This window comes from Bison bison, unplaced genomic scaffold (assembly GCF_000754665.1).
Source record: "Bison bison bison isolate TAMUID 2011002044 unplaced genomic scaffold, Bison_UMD1.0 scf7180017864043, whole genome shotgun sequence".
Lineage (NCBI taxonomy): Eukaryota > Metazoa > Chordata > Mammalia > Artiodactyla > Bovidae > Bison > Bison bison.
In genome coordinates this window covers 2,653,242-2,675,874 of record NW_011494615.1, presented here as the reverse complement: position 1 = coordinate 2,675,874, position 22,633 = coordinate 2,653,242, and the positions used below count along the sequence as shown (strand labels likewise).

The window sequence follows — 22,633 nt, the reverse complement described above, 5'->3', positions numbered from 1 at the left end:
GTGGCCAAAGTATTGGAGTTTCAGCTTCAGCATCAGTCCTTCCAATGAACACCCAGGACTGATCTCCTTTAGGATGGACTGGTTGGATCTCCTTGCAGTCCAAGGGACTCTCAAGAGTCTTCTCCAACACCACAGTTCAAAAGCATCAATTCTTCTGCTCTCAGCTTTCTTTATAGTCCAGCTCTTACATTCATACATGACTACTGGAAAAACCACAGCCTTGACTAGACTTCCTTTGCCAGTGGAGGGGACTAATTGGTCCCCTCTTACACAGTGGCAGGATGGGAGATACTGTGTGTTTGATGGAACAAGCCATAAAAGTCAACATTGTCAGTGGGAGTTATGAATAGTGATATGGTCACATTGGGGGTTGGGGAGCAGAGGGAGGTTGGATGTGAACTAGGCACTCACTTGTCATAGCAGGAAGCCAGCAGTGGAGGCCTGTGGTGGGAAAATCAAGAAATAGGCCTCTTGGGACTTCCCTGGTGGTCCTCTGGTTAAGATTTTGCCTTTCAATTCAGGGTGTACGGGTTCGATCCCTGGTCAGGGAACTAGATCCCACATGCCTTGTGGCCAAGAAACCAAAAAATGTGGAACACATCAGTACTGTAGCAGATTCAATAAAGACATTAAAAACGGTCTACATTAAAAAAAAAATCTTTTAAAAAAATTGGAAAAGAAATAGCCCTATCAAGTGATCTAAGCATAGTGTTTAGGAGAGAGACAGAACTACCAAAGGAACCTAAGGCAATAAGAGTTAGAGGTAAACAGCAGTTGTGTCTGAGGAGTAGGCGGGGAGGGAAGAATAAAGGCAGAAAGGGACTATTGTAGTATGTAATTTTTAAAACTGTGGGTGTAATACACATTAATAAAAACTGTGGGTGACAAAGGCCGTTGCCTGAGAGAAGACTTTAGTAGCAAGCTGAGTGTACCAGGAAGACAGCAGAGGGAGGATTCAGGAGTTATGGGGACTTGTGGAAGCCCAGTTCCAGGTATAGGGTGATCCTGAAGCACTTTCACTGTGAACAGAGATAAAGATGGCTTCAGGGGAGGGATGTTTGATGGAGGGTTTTTGAAAATGGAATTTTCTAGATAACTGAAACTTATCTCTTTAAACTCTACCGCTTTAACCATTTTTATCACAGTAATCATAGAACATATAGTACTAATTTTCTTCCTAAAAAGAGTTCATGGACTGTTCTTTCCTGAGTGATTATGAGTCACCAGTACAGTTCAGTTTAATTCAGTCGCCCAGTCGTGTCTGACTCTTTGCAACCCCATGGACTGAGGCACGCCAGGCCTCCCTGTCCATCACCAGCTCCCGGAGCCTGCTCAAACTCATGTCCATTGAGTCAGTGATGCCATCCAACTGTCTCATCCTCTGTCGTCCCCTTCTCCTCCCACCTTCAATCTTTCCCAGCATCAGGGTCTTTCCAAATAAGTCAGCTCTTTGCATCAGGTGGCCAAAGTATTGGAGTTTCAGCTTCAGCATCAGTCCTTCCAATGAACATTCAAGACTGATTTCCTTTAGGATAGACTGGTTGGATCTCCTTGCAGTCCAAATTGTGTGTTTGTGTGAGGGGGTGGAATACAAACATACCTCTTCCTTCCCTATGGAAGGATGCTAACTGGAATCGGAGTGTCATACAGAGGCCCTGGTAGGAAACTGGAAGTGACTCCGGCCTGTGCCAGGCCTGGGCAGGCCCTCCGCAGCCTCTCACAGCTGGCTGGTGTCCTGGGCAGGAACTCCTGGATCAAGAGCTTGCTCTGGAGGCTCCGCCTTGGGCCCACAGGACACCTGGAAGCCTGTATGTTTCGTTAGTTTCATGTAGTTTATAGTGTCAACATTAGAATAAATTACAGAGTTCTAACCACGGGAGCACCAGGGCAGTCCCTCCCCTATTGCTCTTTGAATTTTTGCTCTCTGTAGATGTGTGTCTCTTTGCAGCCCTAACATTATTCATTTTTTCCTTCTCTTTTAGTTCTCTCCACCAATGTTAAAATAATTTGTTTCTTCCATTAGTCTTGTTAAAGAACTAGCTTTGAGTTTTGTTGATGCTATGATATCCTTGTTTTCTAATTGATTAATTTCTGCTGTTTATTGAGCTTCCCTGGTGGCTCAGACGGTAAAGCGTCTACCCACAATGCGGGAGACCTGGGTTCGATCCCTGGGTCGGGAAGATCCCCTGGAGAAGGAAATGGCAACCCACTCCAGCACTCTTGCCTGGGCTTGTTTTCTAATTGATTAATTTCTGCTGTTTATTATTTCCTGCTAACTACCTTCTGTGGAGGTACTCTGTTGTTATTGTCTAACTCTTGAGTTGGATGCCTGGCCATTCTAAATCTTCTAGAAGATAAGCATTTAAGTCTATGGATGTCCCTTGAAGTACCATTTAACAGTGTCTACACATCTGGATATTTCAGTAGTATCTTCAGTATCTGGTTCTGCGACTTCTCTAACATTAGTTCTGATTCGTTTTTAGTCCATACGTCATTTTAAAAGTTTTTTTTTTAATTTCTAAATTATGAAATTCACAATGCCTTCAAAATCATCATAAATGCCTAGAACTCTTTGAATGTTGACTGTGCCTGGTTATGTTGAAAGTTGAAAGTCAATTAGAATAATTGTTAAGCAGAAGGACCATTCCCTGACCTGGCTGGAAAATATGAAATTTCCTATAAAGAAACAAAATACTGCAAATTCCAGGGAATTCCCTGGTGGCTCAGTGGTAAAGAATCTGCCAGCCAATGAATTTGCCAGCCAATGCAGGAGACATGGGTTCGATCCCTGGTCCAGGAAGATTCCACATGCCCCACAGCAGCTAAGCCTGTGCACCACAACCTCTGAGCCTGTGCTCTAGAGCTCACAAACCCCAACTACTGAAGCCCAAGTGCTCCAGAGCCCATGCTCGGCAACAAAAGAAGCCACCACGATGAGAAGCCCACACACCGCAACTAGAGAGTAGCCTGTGCTCGCCACAATAGGGAAAAGTCCCTGTGGCAACAAAGACCCAGCACAGTCAAAAAAATAATAATAATAAAAAAAAACCTCTGTAGTGTGATCAGGAGCCGTGTCTTCCCAGTGACACATGATGGAAACCAAAGTTTCCTTTCCATCTTACAGCTGCAGACTGACCCCCTGCCCCCTGACCTTGGTACCACAGTCATGCCTGTGTAATTTGGGATATAAATAGATTTCTGTCATGAAGACACCCCCAAATAAGGGACTTAACATAAAAGGTTATTCCTCTCTCAGGGAAAAGTTTGGGTGGTGGGCCAAGACCAGGATGACAGCTTAACTCTCTAGGGTCCCAGGCCCCCTCTCCCTGCTGTCCTATTCCTAGGATGTTGCTCACATGGCCCACATTCCAGCCAGCAAGAAGGAGGAAAGAGAAGAAATGGAAGGCATGCTGTAGGGATACCACTGGATATACCCTGGGCACTTTCACTTGCATCCTATTGGTCAGAACTTAATCACATGGTCACACATGAGCTGCAGAGGGAAGCTGGGAAATGTAGTCTTTATTGCAGTAGTCACATGCCCCAGCAGTTCAGCAGGTTCTATTAAAAGGAGAAGGGGAGGATAGATGTTAGGAGACAATCACAAGATGCCACCGCACCATCCTAACCTTGCCTCTGAACTCTCTCAATTCACGTGGCTCCTCTTCCTGTTTCAGAATCCTCGAAAAAGACAAAAGCAATATCGATGCCTGCCAGATTCTAGCTGTGCATGAGCTCGCAAGAGAAGGAAACATGACCGTAGTAAGTTCTTTCAAGACTCAGAAGTTGAACCTTGAAACCAGCCCAGCCAAGGAGGGACCCTTCACAGCACCTCCACCCCCAAGACCTTGGAGGGGGCTCCCTGGGACTCAGCTCCCTACGCCCATCCACACACTCGGAGCTCTGGCTTGGTCTTTGAGCCACACAGTTCCAAAGGCCGGCAGTGAGGCTGACACGCTGCTCTGGTTCTGCCTCATGTTCCCTGTGTGCCCTGGGCAGGTGTCTCCACCTGGATGAGCCCCAAGATGCTCATCTGTGAAAATGGAGATAATTCCACCCACTCTGTGTGGTTGTTATAAGGTCCAATTACAGGACACGTAGGACGACTGGGAATGGTGCCCAGTGCACTACAATAACTTGCTCCATTTTAACTGATAGATGTCATGATTGTGGTTTGTTGCTGGTTTTGGTTTTGGTTTTGTTTTTGCCACACTGCATGGCTTGCGGGATCTTACTTCTGTGACCACGGATTGAACCCAAGCCCACAGCAGTGAAAGTGCTGAGTCCTAACCACTGGACCTCCAAGGAATTCCCATGGTTGTGTTCGTGTTCAGGAAATGCCTTTTTTTAAGGGAATGGTTAGAGTTGTTCAGATATTGACCAGGCGGTACCTGGCCCCATGGACTTCCCAGGTTGCTCAGTGGTAAAGAATCCACCTGTCAATGCAGGAGACGTGGGTTTGGTCTCTGGGTCCCCTGGGTCAGGAAGGTCCCCTGGGGCAATAAATGACAACCCACTCCAGTATGAGAGTCACATGGACAGAGGAGCCTGACTGGCTACAGTCTGTGGGGTCACAAAGAGTCAGACACAAGTGAGCAACTTAGCATGCACCTGGCCGTAAACTTGCTCCTAAGACTTGTTTTCCAGAGAAACCCCAAAGAGTCCTCAGATGCAGTCAGAAGCACCTCGAATTCCTAATGAAAACCTCCATGCCCAGACACATTCTTACTTTCAAAAAGAGTTTGTGTCTTCAGTGAAAACCCTGCCTTCTGAATAAAGACATTGCCTCTGCGGAGAGTGTGACCAGTCAAGAGGCCCTAAGGGGTCATGGCAAGAAAAGGAAGTTTCTGGTTCCTTTTGCCCAGCTCTGAGGTTATGGATGTTGTGGGGTGGGGTGAGGCAAAGGGCACGGTCTGTATTTGGTAGGAACCCTTGAAAAGGGCCCTAGCCCTGTTTCTGGGTAGAAGCAAGGGAGTAGGCCTGTCCTCAGCTCCCTGAGAACCTGGGGCCCTGAGCAAGCCTTCTAAGGGCCTGGCCTCATGGTTAGGCCCAAGGGCAGTTAGCATTTAATGCCCCTCCTTTGCCCCCATCTCAAACCCTGGGATCTTCCCCTCACCCCACCCCATATTCTTTCCTGGTGCTTCTTTGCAGCTGTGGACTAAGAACTCCCTACCCCACATAGTGAATGGGCAGAAGAGTCCAGGAAAGAACACAGGCTTTGGACTCAGTCAGCCATCTGGATGGCTGGGTAACCTTGGTCAAATGACCTTAACCTTTCTGACCCTTCATCTGCTAGACTGGAAAATTCAGTTACACTGACTGTCAGAGTCCCTGGGAGGATTCACTGGAATGACAGAGAGGCATCAATGTGGTGACTCAGGTCAAAATGGAACAGAAGTTTGGGGCCAGAGACCCACCCTGACTCCTGGGCCAGCCCAGGTGGTTTGCAACCGCCTGGGGGGGACTGCTGTGTGTAGCACCATACAGCTGGCTTCTGGCACTGTTTGGGGGTGTCTCAAAGGGCAGCTGCTCTTCTCGGACTCGTGCATAAAGGGGCAGTGCCGGCTCTGTAGGGAAAGCCCCTGCGGGGCCCCAAAGTGATACTGAAGCCTGGGGACACCCAAGGCCAGTTAACTCTGAATCTCTGGCGTTGGTGTGGAGGCCCGAGTGTGTTTAAGATCTCTCAGCTGGTGCTCCGGGCAGCCACCCTTGAGAACCTTTGCCCCACTCCCCTTTTACCTACTGCCTTTGACGTTGTGTTTTGCTCTTGCAGGCTGCCGAGCACGTTAGGAATCTGATTAAGGCACTGGAAACAAGAGAGCCCCAAAATCCAAGCCTCCATCTTAAAAAAATTCTTGTGGTGAGCAGACTGGTAAGAAAGCTCCTCCCTGGTTTCTGAACTAGCGCATCCTGTCTTGTTCCCAGGGGAGATCTGTGGTCCCCTAGAAGCTCCCTCAGGACTCTGCCCCACCCTCTGGCTTAAACTTGATCTCTCAGTCTAGTGGCCCAGGCCCTGGGGCCCCTGCCTGCCTCCATCCTATCACAGTATCCCGTGGCTTCTCTCTCCTGTGCCCACGTGCCCTTCAGAGATGCTGTGAAGACCATGGAAGTGAGATCTGGAAATGCTTTCAGAGTGGGAGGCACCCTATTTGGGGAAAGAGGGCAGCAACACAGCTGTGGAAGAGCAGGGTGCTGGAGCCCCCGACTCCTGTGTTCTTTTTGTGAAAGAGACCCAGGGAGGCCGCCTGCCTAACTGTCTCTGACGCCAGGCACGGTGCAAACAGCTGCCAAACGGCCTGTCTCTGTCGCAGCCTTCAGCCCCAGAGCAAGACTTACTAGAAGGGGGGCTTCCCAGGTGCTCCTGTGGCTAAGACTCCACTCTCCCAGTGCAGGAGGCCTGGGTTCCATCCCTGGTCAGGGAACTATATCCCACATGCTGCAACTAAGAGTTCACAAGCCTCAGCTGGAGATCCCGTGTGCCCCAACTGAAAAGAAGAAAGATTTACCATAAGGAATTGTCATGAGAGCAGGGGCAACTCTGGGGAGTCTAATTCCACTGGGATATGCTCTCTCCCTCCACCTCTGTGTCTGATTCTCTCTGCTCATTCTCCACACACAGCAGGGAATGTGGCTGCTCACAGCCCTCAGGGCCACTTCCCATCAGTGCGACACCAAGAGTTCCCCTCGTGCAGTTTCAGTTTATGAAAAACCTCCTGGTGACTTGTTAGACCGGTGACTATGGCCAGACACGGGGCTGGGTCCCTCCGAGGGCTCCATGCCTGGAGGCGGTTCTGCACATGTGGCCACCGGGGTCGGGGGGATTCTTTGCGAGCTGGACAGCTACCTGGACACACGGTACTTTTGGGGCTCTCTTGAGCACCCCCAAGTCCTGCCAAAGTGTCCCCCATTTGCAACATGGCCTTGTTGAGGCAGGTTGGAGTGACTGGTATCCCCTTCCCCGTGTCTGTTCCTTTCAGTGTGGGAGGCACCAGGGGATTCTGCAGCTGGTGTGTAGCTTCATCGAACGAACCTTCATGGCCACATCCTCCGACGCCCACATGGCCACCGAGCTGGGCTACCTCTTCATCCTGCAGGACCAAGTAAAGGAGGCGTCTCTGTGGTACTCGAAGGCCATGAAGCTGGACGAGAGCAGCGTGGCTGCCTTGACAGGTCTGGGCAGGCTGGGCAGGGAGAGGGGTGGCAGGCTGGCGGGTGGGAGCCAAGCAGGGTGACCTCCATGAATCCTGAAGAGAGGGGTTGGTAAGCATTCTTCCCAGAGGGTATGTGAGTTTGGGGGTACATTGTAGGATGGGGTGCCTTTTGAGGCATCTACACATATAGATGTAAGAGGCACAGGAATTCTCGACAGCAGTCAAAGCCATTCTCATCTCCTTCAGACCTCTGATAGCCACACTCTGCCTGACATGTTGGGTCAGCCCTGCCTCCTCTCGGGCCCCCCAGCCCAGCGCCCTCTCCCCCCGGCCCCACAGCCGCTCACCTCACCTCTGTAGACCCTTCCTCTTCAGGCCCCCGTGCTGAAAGGCCACCAGAGTGAGTAGTTTTGAGAGTTTTGCTTCCCCATGTGTCCCAGGGCTTCCCTCCCACTTTATACAAATGTCAAGTGAATTTTCCAAAGCCCAGTTTTCATTTTTACACAAAGCTCTCAAATCTGTGGTCTCTAGCGAATCCTGAAACAGAGGTATTTGATTTTAGTGGAGGCAGCCTCATGATCAATGCCCCAGGCAAGCCGGCTTCCTGCCCTGGCTCCGAGGAGATGTGTCTTTTGAGGGCAAAGTCACTTCTCGCTCAACTCCAGGCACATCTGTGCAGCACAGTCAAAAAAGCAGTCCAAGTGGTTGGTCTTGATTTCTGGTTCAATGCATCAGGCTGACTCCTCGGTTATCGCTTCCTCCTCCCTCACCAAGGCCCCCCCAAAGTCACGGGCAACATTTTAAAAAGATGGTGAGGCCCCATAGCAGCCCCAGAAACAGGGTAAGGTGCCTTTGGTAGACCAGGAACTCTGAAGAACTTCGCATTTCTAGCAGATAGTAAGCAGACTGCATTCAATCTGGAATCTCTGAGCAAGTCTAGAAACCTATAAGCCAACATGGGCAGAGATGGGACAGCTAAAGAAATGAGTAGATCAGCTTTCCCCAGAGGGCTCCAGAAAACAGAAAAATTTAAAAAAACACAAGCTTGGGGTCCCCAGAGGCTGGGAGCAAAATATGTCATGAGGTCATCATCGAGATAACAGGAGGGTTATTGGAAGCCCAAGAAGGGGATCAAGGAGACTCTTACCAGGTGTTGGGACAGGACAGAGCAGAACAAAGCCCCCCATGATGTCCCACCACCAACAAGGACGTGAAGGGCAAAGCCTGAATGCCCAACACATAGGCAAAATCCCCTGAAATGTTCCTCCACCAGGCTGAGTCCTTGCCCACTTCCTCAATTCAAGGGAGAGTCCCTGCTGGTCAGCCAAAAGGGAAGTCCACACTCTCCAGCCAAGCCTGAGTCCACGCATATGTGTCCTTGACTCATCCATCTTACCTGGTCCGTCTGGGAAAATCAGGGGCCTTAGCAATTTGAGAAATCTGCCCTGATTGCTAATAGTCTTCACTCTAGTCCATTTATAAATCTGCTAGCAGTTTGAAAGAGGGGCCAAGTGGAACATGCAAAGCAGTGGCCCTCTGAGGAACAAAGTTAAGGCCAGATACAGAAAAGACTTTGTCCCCAAAACACCTCCTGTGTTGGCTGAGTCTAGAGTCTATTAGGTCCATGAGTAAAGAACATGCCACTAGGAAAAAAATACAGATAACAAAAATAGAGTTGCTGAAAATTTAAAATATGATTTTTGCAAAGTAAAAATGTCCATAGATGAGCCAAGTAGTGGGACGGATATGACTGAAAACCAAGATGGTGGTGGGGAAGACAGTCAGAAATAAACATACCCAAATGGTCGAGGAATAAATTGTAAAAGAAGAATAGTAGGAACAGAAGGGATTTGTCCTCCCAACATCAAAACACATCAAAACAAGAGTAGTTAAGGATTTCCTTGGTGGCTCAGTGGTAAATAATCCGCCTGCCAATGCAGGAGACACGGGTTCGATCCCTGATCTGGGAAGATCCTGCGTGCCTCGGAGCAACGAAGCTCGTGCACCACAACACTGGGCCTGTGCTCTAGAGCCTGGGAGCCACAGCTCCTGAAGCCTGTGTGCCGTAGAGCCCATGCTCTGCAACAAGAGAAGCACCACAGTGAGAAACCAGCACACCGCACTATAGAAAATCCCGCACAGCAGCAAAGACACACAACAGCCAAAAAAAAAATTATTTTTTTAAAAAAGAGACGTCCATTTGAGGCCAATCCTGGAATACACAAATAGATCAACAGGATAGAAACAGGCCTTCTGATAGAAATGACATTTCAAACCGATAGAGTTTCAATAACTCGTGGTCGGATACCTGACTATTCTTTATGAAAAAAAATAAAGGTAAATGCCCATTTCACATTATCCTCAAAAATAAATTCTAGATGACTTAGATATTTAAACATAAAAGTTAAATTGGACTTGGGTTGCCCGGAGAATTCTAAGCATAACTACAAACTCAGAAGTTCTAAAGGAAAATATTTGACCAATTTATGTAAAAATTTAAAACTACTCGATGGCAAAAAGGCAGAGGAAAAATAGGTAAAAGGTTAAAGGCAAACTAATGGAAAATGTTTGTAACAAGGAATATATATAAAGAGAATAGAGAGATCTAAAAATCCATCCAAAGAAAAACAGGAAAAAGCTATTAACAGGAAAGTTACAGTAGAAAATATATAAAAAGATGTCCATTCTCTCTAAAAAGATTTTTTTTTAAGTGAATTAAAACAAGTTATTCACTCTTTAGCATGGTAAAGAGTAAAGCATGTTTGTGAGGTCGTGGGGAAAGAAAAAAACACTTCCAAATTCTTGACAGTAATATTAATTCAAATATCCTTGGAGGGCAAGCTGGCCTTATCTATCAAGGTTTTTAGATGTACATGCCCTTTGACCCATCGTCTCTACATAAGGAGTTAGAACACACAAAAATGTTGACCATGGCATTGTAATATTTAAACACTGAAAACCAACGAAATGTGAAACGAGGAGTCCTTCAGTAGTACAGTAGTTAAATAAATGGTTACATCGGCAGTGAAATATTATGTCACCATTGAAGAGAATAGGGTAATTTATATGAACGGATGGGAAGATACACTATACACTAATAACATGCAGATGCTTTGCAAGATGTTTGAAGAAATCCACTCCAATCTGTTCATGTTGATTCTCTCTAGAGAAAGGCACGCTGAGGGCAGAACGTGAGCTGGGGATGTTTTCCTTGCCCTACGATTTGAACGCTTCCCCATGAGCACATACCACTCTCTGAGTTTATGAAGTCTCGGGGAAGGGTCCCTGCCGTCCACTGTCCCTTGGCCTGCTGGCTCTGCCACAGAGCCGGCTGTTCATCCCAGTTCTGTCCCCTCCCAGGGATCATCTGGTGCCAGATCTTAGACGGCCACCTGGAGGAGGCCGAACACCAGCTGGAATTCCTGAAGGAGGTGCAGCAGTCTCTGGGGAAATCCAAGGTCAGAGCCCTGTGGGGGCCGAGGTTGCCCTGGGATCCGGCCCCCGCCACACCCCCTCCTTCTCCCCAACCGCAGTTGCCCCTTGGACTTCTGCTTCTCCTTGGCCTGCTGGCTCTGCCTAGTGAGTGTTGCCTCCAAGACCCGGGCCTGCTCCCCACAGGTGCTGGTTTTCCTCCAAGCCCTCCTGGTGTCCAAGAAGCATAGGGGGGAGCAGGAGGCCACGACGCTACTAAAGGAGGCCGCCGAGCTGCACTTCTCCAGCATGCAGGCCCTCCCCATGAGCTCCGAATACTTGGAACGGCTCGACCCCATCTTCCTGGTCTGCATCGCCAAGGAGTACCTGGTCTTCTGCCCCAAGCAGGTTAGAGGAGGGTGCTTCTTCGTGGGACGGGGAGCGGGGGTTGGACTGGTGAACAGGTCTGGGCAGAGGCAGGACCTACCTGGCCAGTCACTAGGTTGCTTGAGCCTCGGGCAGTTGGGGAACCCAGTGCTTTTCACATTTGCACAGGCAACGTGCCAATCACCCAGGAAGTGGGGCACAACCCTGCATCTCCCAGGCGATGCTGATGCTGCGGTCCAGGGACTGCATGTGAGGAGCGGGGCACTGGCCTCTGTTCATCCCAGGGAGGAACTGGGCTCCCTTTTCTCCCAATGTCTTCTAAGAAGTATTTTGGTCTTTGCCTGTTTGTCTGGCCTTCCCAGACAATCAAGAGTCCCTGTGGGCAATGATCGTATCTTACATGCCTTAATATCCCCCAAGTGCCTGGCACCCCACTCCAGTACTCTTGCCTGGGAAATCCCATGGACGGAGGAGCCTGGTAAGCTGCAGTCCATGGGGTCGCTGAGGGTCAGACACGACTGGGCGACTTCACTTTCACTTTTCACTTTCATGCATTGGAGAAGGAAATGGCAACCCACTCCAGTGTTCTTGCCTGGAGAATCCCAGGGACAGGGGAGCCTGGTGGGCTGCCGTCTATGGGGTCGCACAGAGTCGGACACGACTGAAGTGACTTAGCAGTAGCGGCCTCGTAATCCCATCCCACAAATATCTATTGAGGGCATCACCATGTGCCAGATGCCATGCTTGATAGGGGGGAGTCAAAAGTGAACAAATGAAGTCCCCATTCTCAGGAGCTTATGCTCTTGGACAAAGTAGTACAGAGTGGATGGTAAATCTGTGTGTGAAGCATGAAAATGTTAGTCACTCAGTCATGTCTGACTCTTAGCTACCCCATGGACTGTAGCCCACCAGGCTCCTCTGTCTATGGGATTCTCCTGGCAAGAATACTGTAGTGGGTTGCCATTCCCTTCTCCAGGGGATCTTCCTGACCCAGGGAATTGAACCTGGATCTCCTGCGTTGCAAGCAGATTCTTTACCATCTGAGCTACCAGGGTAAAATAAAGTAAAAAAAAAATGAACAAAGTAACTAAAGTAAATAAAAATAAAATAAAATAGGATAAAGTAAAAACACGTGTGGAATAAAATCCCTTCACTGAGTGTTTTCTAAGCACTCCAGGAGTCTTTTTCTTAGAATAGGGCAAACCGCACAGCCAGACCCTTGTGTTCTACAGCCCCGGTCTCCAGGCCAGATCGTGTCTTCTCTTCTTAAGCAAGTCGCTGCCATCTTGAATCCTGTAGTCAAGGTGGCACCAGCCCTGATTGAGCCACTGTATGTGATGGCCCAGGTCAAGTATCTCTCAGGTGAGCCAGTGAGTCCTTGTGGCTGGGAGAGCCCTGGGTGAGTGTCTGCAGGCTCCCTGCCTGGGACACTCCACACACACCCCCTCACCCTCAGTCACCAGGTGCGCCCACTGTTCCCAGCCTCCAACACCCCGACTCCTCACCAGCAGAGGTCTCTCCCACCCTCCCTTTTGCTGATTACTTACTTGATCTGTACCAGCTGACAGTCACTTCACTGTCGATGATGCACCAGCACTGCTCTGATCCTAGGGGACAGCAGTGCTCAGAACAAGAAAAGCTCCACCCTGGAGTTTGTGTTCTAGTAGGGGTACGTGGACATAAAGCACAGTGTTATTGTCAGGACATGACCATGCGATGGAGAAAATGAAAGCCGGGGAGAGGATATAGGGGTGGCAGTTTTTAAAAGACAGTCGGGAAGGCCCCGAGGGAGGGGGACCCTGTGCCATTAGACTCGCGGAGCCTCATGGGCCAGAACGGTCCCCATTCAGCCTCTCCTATCTCAAGGCCTGGATCCTGGAGAAAGAGGGAAGGATGGGGAGAACCCTCAGTGGGGGCCTGTTGTGCTCTCAGAAGTCTTGGCTCCCCGTGACCTTTCACCCCCATCTGCCTGAAAGTCAAGCTGATCTCTGGTGTCCAGAGGCTTCAGAATGGCATGGCACGTCTGTGTGCTCTGCACTGTATGGGTTGCACTTTCTAGAGCTCCTGGTCTTTGTCCTCTGTCCTCCCAGTGTTCATCAGAGTGCCAGGTTTACCCGCTGCTCCAAGGTCTCCTGGGTACAAGGTGAGGGCAGGCCCTCCCTCCCCTGCCAGACACACACACACAGGGATGCCGGCAGATACCAGCGCTTTAGGGACAAAGCAAGGTCTCCAGTTGCTCAGGTTGTCATGGTGACACCTTCACATTTCTGCAGCACAGTTGAAGGTGCAGGGAGTTTGGGACCCAGAAGCAAGTGCTCTCTACCCACTGGGTGATGGACCCCAAGCAAGAGCTGTTGAGGGACCTGGCAGCAGAGGAAGGAGGGCCTCCCAACCAGCTCACTGTACCCTGGCCCTGAGTTGCCAGTGCCTCCCATTTAGGGTCAGCCTGGCACAGGAAGGCCTCTGGGCCCCAACGTGCCAAGGCATTCAGAGCGCAGTCTCAGGAGCCCATGGCCCTGGACATAAATACTGACTTCGTCCCTTTGGAGCTGAGTGACTTACATCACTAAAGTTCCAGTCCTGCATCTGAAAGACAGGCATGATAATACCAACTTGGTGGGGGTGGGCAGACACTAAACCAGCCTTTCTCAAGAACTTTGCCTGTGTTGGCACAGAGCGGGTGCTTCTCAAGTTGTGGCTGTCACGGTTGCTGCTATTATTAGGCTTTGTTCTGCTCTTAGGTATGGAAATTGAGACTTCAGTGTTCCCCTGAGCCTCCAGACAGAGCAGTGAAGTGACTTAGCCATCTCCCTGAGGGTACAGAAGGAAGGGAGGTGTCACACCCAGGTTTGAGTCTCCTGGCTGTTGTCTGGGTCAAGGCAAAAACTAATAGTAGTTCTAATTTTAGGAAGAGACCTTTGAGTCAAGCTGAACAGACACGGGATAAATGCCCAGCTTGGATATTTCTGGGAAACAGGACACGTAAAATTCCTTCTGCCTTTACGTGGTGGGTCCTGAGAGTGCCCAAGGATCCCTGGATGTAGGGGTTTGTTTCCTGTTTCTAGGGGAGTTAGAGCATGCCCAGAGCACCCTGCAGCGTTGCCTGGAGCTGGACCCCACCTCCGTGGACGCCCACCTCCTCATGGCTCAGATCTACCTGGCTCAGGGCAACTTTGCCATGTGCTCCCACTCCTTGGAGCTGGGCATCAGCCACAACTTCCAGGTGGGGGTCCCCGATGCCCTGTCGCTGCTCAGCATCCCACAGCCCCACTAGCTTCAGCCCCTACTCGCCTTGGGAGAGTAGCCCCAGGAGCTGCCAGAATCCCTCAGCCCTTCTGCTGGCCCAAAGGCAGGGACTGGCTCTGTGGAATCCTGTGGCTTTCTCCCCTATGGGAGTTGGAACCCCACACTCTGCTGACGCTCCTTTAGGTCCGAGACCACCCCCTTTACCACTTCATCAAGGCCAAGGCCCTCAACAAGTCTGGGGACTATCCAGAAGCCATAAAGGCACTGAAGATGATCATAAAATTACCAACTCTGAGGACGGAAGAGAACAAGAAGTTCCGTGGGCCCTGCGTGTGCCCCAGCGAGCGGGTGTCCATCTTACTGGAGCTGGCAGATGCCCTCCGGATGAACGGAGAGCTGGTGAGAAACGCCCTGCTCTGTTCTCTTGCTGCTGGCGCATGCTGGAGGGCCAGGGTAGACCTGGGAACCAGGCTCTTTGATTCTGGCTGGTGTTTCCTTGCACTTTAGCTTTTATTCATTTGGGAGTATCCCTCTCCCCTACCTTAAAGGCTTCAGTGGCTCCCACACCCTTAAGATAAACTCCAAACCCTCCTAAGTCCTGCATGATCTGTCCCCTGCCAACCTCACTGTCCCCAGAAGGTTGTCAGGGAGGCAGAGCACAAGGCCCACCAGAGCCACCACACGTGGTCGTGCAGTTGGGCAGTGCACCTCTCCAGTGGATGCCGCTTACATCCCCTTGGAGGTTTGCAGTGTGCAACCTGCTCAACTGTATGGGGCGGCCCTGGGACCTTGGAAGGTCTGGCTGGGCAAAGGCACAAAGAACCAAAATGGGCAAAGAAAGTAACTTTGTTGGAATAAATGAGAGTACAAATGCAATGAAGATACAATTCAAATATACCTTTATGTGCCCAATTCCATAGATAGAGGAGCCTGGCAGGCTACAGACCATGGGGTCACAAAGAGTCGGACGCAACTGAGTGGCTAACACTAACTAACCATAACATAAAAATACCTTTGACTGAAAGCAGGAAGGTATAGGAGATGCGTCCATAGGTCTCTCATAGGAAGAAATCACATTCAGACTTTGAGGCACTCAGGGACAAGTTCTCACAGTCAGGGATTTCATGTCCCCTAGCTGGCCCTGCCCTCCAGGAACAGTGGGCCTCAACCCCGAGAGGCTCGCTCTCCCTGTCCCCTTCCTGCTGCTCTAAAGTGGGGATGGGCCATCCTCTCCCTGGCTTCCAGGTGTGGTGGGTGACAGCAAATGGAGGGTCTGTTGGGTTTCCTTGTCTTAGCACGAGGCCACCAAGGTCATGCAGGATGCCATCAATGAGTTCAGCGGCACGCCGGAGGAGATGCGCGTCACCATCGCCAATGTGGACTTGGCCCTGAGCAAGGGCAGTGTGGACCTGGCGCTGAGCGTGCTGCAGAGCATCACACCCAGGCAGCCCTGCTACATGGAGGCCAAGGAGAAGATGGCCAGCATCTACCTGCAGACCCGCAAGGATGCCCGCCTCTATATCGGGTGCTACCGGTGAGCCCCGGGCGGCGCACTGACCGGCCCGGTCCCAGTCGCGTGTCAGGAGTGTTTTCTCCAGATCGTCTTCTTTGCCCCGGGGCTTCAGAACGTGTTCTCAGAGTGTGTTTGACAATAGAAGGGAATTTCCCCTGGTGAGAATCTGAGTGTGATAGGTCGGTCAGTCAGGCCAACCTGCTGCTGAGTTGTAAGGACACAGGAGTGAATCTTCCCTGAGTTCTGCTTGCCCCTCATTATGGTTCATATCCTGGTGGGAACCATGGTTCCGGCGTGGCCTGTCCTTGGGGAAGTGTTCAGGGGCTTGGATGTAACCGATGTGAGTGAAGGAGGATGGAGAGCCGGGATTGGGAGCCCTCGGCAATTTTCTCTACAATTTGACGTTGGGCCCTCAAGTGTACCTTTCTTGTCCCCTTCCTCAGGCAAAACTCCATCTAGGCAATTCGGGAGGAAGGGGAGGTGATGCCACGAGCAATGGGAAACCAATAAATAGTGAGATGACATGGTCTCATTGAAGGTTTAGAAAAAGTAGGCTGGGACTTCCTGGTGGTTCAGTGGTAAAGACTCAGTGCTTCCAATGCAGGGGCCTGGATTCAATCCCTGGTCAGGGAACTAAGATCCCACATGCCACGTGAGGCTTGGCTGGGAAAAAAAAAAGAAAGAGGCTGCCTCATGAAGAAGGTTCTAGGCGTTTGGGGTGGAGGCCAGAGGAGGGGGTGGAAGTCCCGGCCATGATCCAGATAACAGATGAGGAGAGCCTGAACTAAGGGAGCTAGCACTGCGTCCCATCTGAGCCGAGAAACACTGGGTGATGAATAAATGAGTGAGTGCACGGGTGGCAGACAGAATAAGTGAGGAGAAGAGATGGATCCAGGAATAGGAAGGACGCACAGGGCTGAGCTAAGGTTTTGGTTACTTTTGCAGGGAGCTCTGTGAACATCTGCCTGGCCCCCACACCAGTCTGCTTCTGGGTGATGCTTTCATGAACATTCAGGAGGTGAGTGAAGGTCTCGTGACCACACTAAGTGGCTGCACCCCGCACCCACCCTGCCCAATCTTGCTTCTCCAGTAACGGAGAAGAGAGAGATGGCAGACCCTTTCCCCACCAGCCAGAGAAGGCCCTGGAGGTCTACGATGAGGCCTACAGAAAGAACCCACACGACGCATCCCTGATCAGCCGGATCGGGCAGGCTTATGTGAAGACCCACCAGTACACCAAGGTCGGGCCATGATGGGGTAGGAAGGGGCGGGGAGGGCCAGCCCAGCAGGGAAGATGGAGGAGGGTGCTTGGGTGGGAGGCTGGATGCAAGGAGAAACCCCCCTGAACAGGTTGCCAAGGAGAGGGCTCAGCAACTCCCCACCACCCTCTAACACCTGCTGAGGCTGAGGCTTGAGACCTGTGCCAGGCGGGAGGCCATTGTATCTGAGGCTTCTGTGTTCTGGAGGGGTACACAGGCATGGTGACTGCAGGGTTGGGGGTCAGGGCACAGTGTGAGGTGCCCACATACAAAACCAGACCTGATGCCCGTATTTCCTGTGTGCACGAAGGCAATTAATTATTATGAGGCCGCCCAGAAGATGAGCGGACAGGACTTTGTGTGCTGCGATCTGGCCGAACTGCTCCTGAAGTTAAAGAAGTTCAACAAAGCAGAAAAAGTTTTGAAGCAGGCACTGGATCATGACTTTGGTGAGCACACCCTAACTGTCTTCCCTAGCCTGACTTCGAGCAGACACACCCCCTCTTCTCCTGCAGGATGGGGCAGGGGACAGGCACTGGCTGGGGCTCCGAACCCAGCCCCCATCCTCCCCCAACAGCCCCCTCCCCAGGGGCCAGGAAACACTACTTTGAGTTTTCATTTTGCAGTCAAAGACATCCCATCCATGATGAATGATGTCAAGTGCTTACTTTTGCTGGCCAAGGTTTACAAGAGTCATAAAAAAGAAGATGTGACGGAAACTTTGAACAAGGTAATTGACAAGTAGACCTAAGCTGTCTATCTGCCATTTCCTGATGGAAGCTGGAGATAGGACTGCAGGTCTGGAAGTCTCCAGGCGTGGTCCTCTAGAGAGGATCCAGGTTACACCCCTGACATCCACCTTCCACTTATCCCCCCACCCTTGCTCTCGTATTGATTGTGCATGGAAGTGCTCAAAACCCACCTGGGCTGGACTGGAGAAGGCAGGGAGGAAGACAGTGCCTTTGTCCTCAAGGATGCTTGTGCTGTTATTAATAGACAATGCCAGCAGCTCTCACGCACTGAATGCTCTGTGCTGAGTTCTGTACTAGGCTTTTTGACTTATTTAATTCTCACAGTAGCCCTTTGAGCTAAGCACTGAGGCATTCCTGTTTAACAGATAAGGCTCAAAGAGGTGAAGAAATGTACCCAAAGTCACACTGCTAGTAAGTGGTGAGCTGAGATTTGAACCAGCTTTGGCCTGTCCCAACCCATAGTCTCCTGCTGGGAGCACTGTGTGCTTGCTAAGTCACTTCATTCGCGTCCACCTCTTTTCGACCCTCTGGACCATAGCCCACCAGGCTCCTCTGTCCATGGGATTTTCTAGGCAACGAGAGTGGAGTGGATTGCATGCCCTCCTCCAGGGGATCTTCCCAACATAGGGATTGAACCTGCCTCTCTTACGTCTCCTGCACTGGCAGGCAGGTTCTTTACCACGAGCGCCACTGAGAAGCCCCTGCTAGGAGACTCCTGGCCATTTTTTCCCTTCCTCTTCACTCTGTACCCAAAGGTGGGGCCTGGCACTTGCCCCCTGGGGCGTGTGCCTGTGGTTGTAGATCGTCTCTGACTGCTTGATGTGACTTATCCTCGGGGTTTCCCACTGGATTTCCATTCCTCAGTCTGGCCTTCGGGGAACCCAGGGCTGATCTGTAACCACTACCCAAAACTTAACCCTGGCCTCATTGTTTCCTCTTGCCCCAGTGCTCTCTGGCTACTCACTTAATCACTGTTATGTCGCGGCTATTTGTGGGGGCTGCCTCAAATTCCCAGCAGGACACTATTCAAAACAAACGCACCCAACAAAACACAGCCTGTGCTGAACACCTACTGTGTGCCTGTTCCAGCCTATCGGACAGCTGAGGTAGATCAGACACAGTGAGTGCCAGGTGTGATGGAAACAGGTAAATGAGCCGAGTACAGTGGAGTGTCTGTTGCTTGAGAGCCTTTGCCCTGCTCCTGCCCCCGCGGCAGTGCCGGTTTGCCTCCTGGTGCTCAGCCAGCAGCCTTGCCTGTCCAGAGCGACCCAGATTTGCTCAGGGGGACCTGAGATGCCCTTCTTAGACAGCTAGCTCTGAGATGAGAGCTTGGAGGCTTGCTGTGAATTGGCCTGAGACCTGGCACATCGGGCTCTGGGTTGCTCACGCAGAGTTTCCTGGTTTCCCTAGGCCATGGACCTCCAGTCTCGGATCCTGAAGCGTGTTCCCCTGGAGCGACCGGAAATGATCCCCTCCCAGAAGCAACTGGCAGCCTCCATCTGCATCCAGTTTGGGGAATACTACCTGGCAAAGAAGGAGTATGCCAAGGCAGTGCAGTCTTATAAAGATGCCCTCTCCTACACGCCTATTAACAATAAGGTGGGGTCCTTGGAGTGAGATCCTTGTCCTTGCCTTGGGACACAAAGCCTTGCAGAGCTCCCTGACTATGGACGGAAGCTGTTTCCTTCTCTGTGGTTCCCTGCAAGGGGCACAGACCCCTGGTGTAGGCAGGCCTGCAGATCCCAGGGCCCTCACCCACTGCAGCCCTCGGTGGCAAGTGTAGCATTTTCAGGCCCCCCTTGCAGGGGGGGAGAGGACACGTTGGCTGCTAGGGGCTTTTCTGGGCATAAAGCCCAGACTAAGCTTCCAAGGAGGTTTAGGGTCATGTGAGAGGCATGGCTCCAGGTGGGAAATGGTGGCTGGAGTTCACTCGAGAGGAGATGAAGAGCTTAGTGACAGACCCATTCATGTATTTAATGTGTTCTCATTTAACAGATTCCCAATATGTGCAAGCCAGGTACTGGGCCAGGGCTTGGAGACGCAGTGGGGCAAGACAAGGTCCCTGCCCCGGGCACTGGGTACACACAAGTACATAGGCAGTTCTAATAGCATGTGATACCCACAGGGGGGTCAGGACACTTGCGAACTCAGATGAGGGGTACTGTCCCGGAGCCTGGGGCGCAGAGGGCTTCCCAGAGGAGATGAGGTCAGAGCCGAAGCCGAAGGATCAATATGCGCTCAGTGGGCCCTGCCTCTCAGCGGTCAGTTAGAAAAAGTCATGACGATATAGTACTGGGTGGGAGAGGGGGAGAGCCAGAGACATCATCCCAGGGGGTCAAAGACATGCTTTCATGCTTTGAAGGCAGAGCTGACAGAACGTGGGCGTGTGAGGATGAGGCCTGGGTGCCCAAGCTTTCCCGTGATGCGCATTGGTTGCTCACTGTCTCGGGGCCTGTCCAGGTGGTGCTGGAGCTGGCGAGGCTCTACCTGCTGCAGGGACACCTGGACCTGTGTGAGCAGCACTGTGCCGACCTCCTGCAGACTGAGAAGAACCACGAGGCAGCCTCCGTGGTGAGAGGCTGTGGGCCCGGGGCCCCACGACCACAGGGCGGGCTGCTGGGCCGTGGGGCAGCAGGGGACTCAGCACAGGATCCGTCACCCCGGACGGGAGGGGTGGGCTGGCAGCAGGGGGCAGCAGCGACCTCCCTCCTGGGCCACATCCGAGGGGAGAGGGTGAGGCTGATTCACTCCAGGGGAAACCACACCCGCTGGTAAAGGCCAGGCGAGGACAGTTCCTGGGGCTTCGGGAAGTGTGAGGAAACAGCCCTCCCCAGTCCTACCCCTCTCTGCCCTGTCACCCAGACCACCTCCAGGGCTGTCTCCAGCAGAGGTGGGTAGCCCCCATTCCACCCTGCTGCCCGCATCTGGCAGTTCTCAGACATGGGTGGAGGGGCTGGCTCCACGGTGTCCACCCTCGGCTTTTCCTGCCTCCTTCCCTCCTCACCCCCACCGCTCTCCCCAGGCTGTCCCATCCTCTGTGGGACCTTCTCCCAGTGCCCAGAGATGCTCCCTAGGAAGTTCTCTCCTACCTTCCCTCCTTCCCTGTCCCCCCTTCCCACCACAGCCTCCCCACCGCGCCCATGCAAGCTGCTATCCCAGCATCATGTGAATTCAATAGGTGATGGCTGACCTGATGTTTAGAAGACAGAAATACGAGGCTGCCATCAACCTCTACCACCAAGTCCTGGAGAAAGCACCAGGTAACTAACTGGCTGCATCACGCCTGCCCACCATGACTGCCGCTGGCAGTTCCCATCCAGCAAGGTCTGCTCTCGCCCAGAAGGGTGGGCCCTCTCCCCTCCTTCCTGACCGGGCAGAGGAAGCCCCTTCCTCTCTGATTGTTCCCAGAGAGGCAGGAAACTGATAAAGTCCCAGTGGAACGTGCCGGCCCTTTCCCAGTCCAAGGGGCCAGTTCCTGGTCTCAGGCAGGGCAGTGCTTGGTCCTGCCTGTCTGTCCCCAAAACCCAGACACTGTGGCTCAACCTAAGTTCGCCTTGGGAGGTCACAGCCTCCTGGAGGTGGCTAGAAATTCTCCCCTGACATGTAGCTCTCTTCCCACTCACTGTAGCATAAAACCGCCCTGTCTTGCTGGGGAAGGGGCCAGACATGAATAAGAGGCTTAGGCTTGAGCTCCAGCCAGGCCCATGTCAGGCCCAGCAGATCACAGCTATTAGGAATGCAGGTCTTGGAGCCAGACCTTCTAGGTCTGAATTCTGGTCTTCCACTTACCTGATGTGTAACCTTTGGCAGATTACTCAAAGTCTTTGTGCCTCAGCCTTCTCATCTATGAAATGGGAGCAGTAAGAGTGACCACTTCATGGTGTCTCAGTGGAGCCGCTGGGATGCCCACGTTCAGCCCAGTCCACCGGTGTCTCCTGGTCCTCTCTGCTTCCCCTACCTGATTCAGCTACTGGTTAGCACAGCCTGGAGGTTTCTGCTCTCTTATTTTAGACAATTTTCCTGTATTGAACAAACTAATTGATCTGCTACGAAGAAGTGGCAAACTTGAGGACGCCCCTGCCGTCTTTGAATTGGCCGAGAAGATGTCCAGCCGGGTGCCTTTGGAGCCAGGGTTCAACTTCTGCAGAGGCATCTACTGCTGGTGGGTTGGGGGGTGTCTTGGCAGGCGTGTGTAGGTGTGTTTAGTCACTCAGTCGTGTCTGACTCTTTGCAACACTGTGGACTGTAGCCCACGAGGCTCCTCTGTCCCTGTGATTCTCCAGCAAGAATACTGGAGTGGGTTGCCATTCCCTTCTCCAGGGGATCTTCCTGACCCAGGGATCAAACCCAGGTCTGCTGCACTGCAGGCAGATTTTCTACCATCTGAACCACTAGAGTGTAGGAGGCTCTCCCCAACAGACGTGCTGGGCTTTGCCAGGGAAGCCGAAGCTCAGCTTCCACATCGGGAAGTGGGGAGACCAGAGATCCTGCCCTTGCTTTGCGCAGATTCTCGGAGTGACCCCCGAGTATTCCTGTTCTCCCCGGGCCTCAGCGTCCTTATCTGATTCTCGGGGTTACTCTTCTCTGCTGCAGGCACATAGGACAGCCCAACGAAGCCCTGAAGTTCCTAAACAAAGCACGCAAGGACACTGCTTGGGGCCAGAGTGCCACCTACCACATGGTGCAGATCTGTCTGAACCCAGACAACGAGATCATGGGCGGAGAGGCTTTCGAGAACCTGGTGACCGAGAGCAAGTGAGGGCCCAGCTGGCTGGGGGTGGGGAGGGAAGGTAGGGAAAGCCCTCGGCCTCTGGATTGAGGTCTGGCGAGGGCCTCGTGGGCAGACCAGGCCAGCGCCCTCCTGCTCAGCCCCAGTGCCCGCAGCTTCAGCAGCAGGAAGGAGTTGGAGCAACA

The 22,633-nt window shown here is 51.9% G+C and overlaps 1 protein-coding gene across 1 annotated transcript in view; it reads left to right on the top strand.

The window, feature by feature from the left end:
* Positions 1-22,633, top strand: part of TTC21A (tetratricopeptide repeat domain 21A) — a gene marked incomplete at its 3' end in the record, with an annotated part of 34,776 nt that overhangs the window by 10,553 nt on the left and 1,590 nt on the right. Inside the window, 18 exon segments of the mRNA XM_010835569.1 lie at positions 3,678-3,762; positions 5,774-5,872; positions 6,978-7,170; positions 10,512-10,609; positions 10,770-10,970; positions 12,182-12,311; positions 14,015-14,172; positions 14,379-14,594; positions 15,491-15,729; positions 16,654-16,726; positions 16,839-16,949; positions 17,278-17,416; positions 17,594-17,697; positions 19,130-19,318; positions 20,180-20,290; positions 20,898-20,979; positions 21,731-21,881; positions 22,313-22,621. Coding sequence (XP_010833871.1) covers positions 3,678-3,762; positions 5,774-5,872; positions 6,978-7,170; positions 10,512-10,609; positions 10,770-10,970; positions 12,182-12,311; positions 14,015-14,172; positions 14,379-14,594; positions 15,491-15,729; positions 16,654-16,726; positions 16,839-16,949; positions 17,278-17,416; positions 17,594-17,697; positions 19,130-19,318; positions 20,180-20,290; positions 20,898-20,979; positions 21,731-21,881; positions 22,313-22,621 — 2,688 coding nt within the window.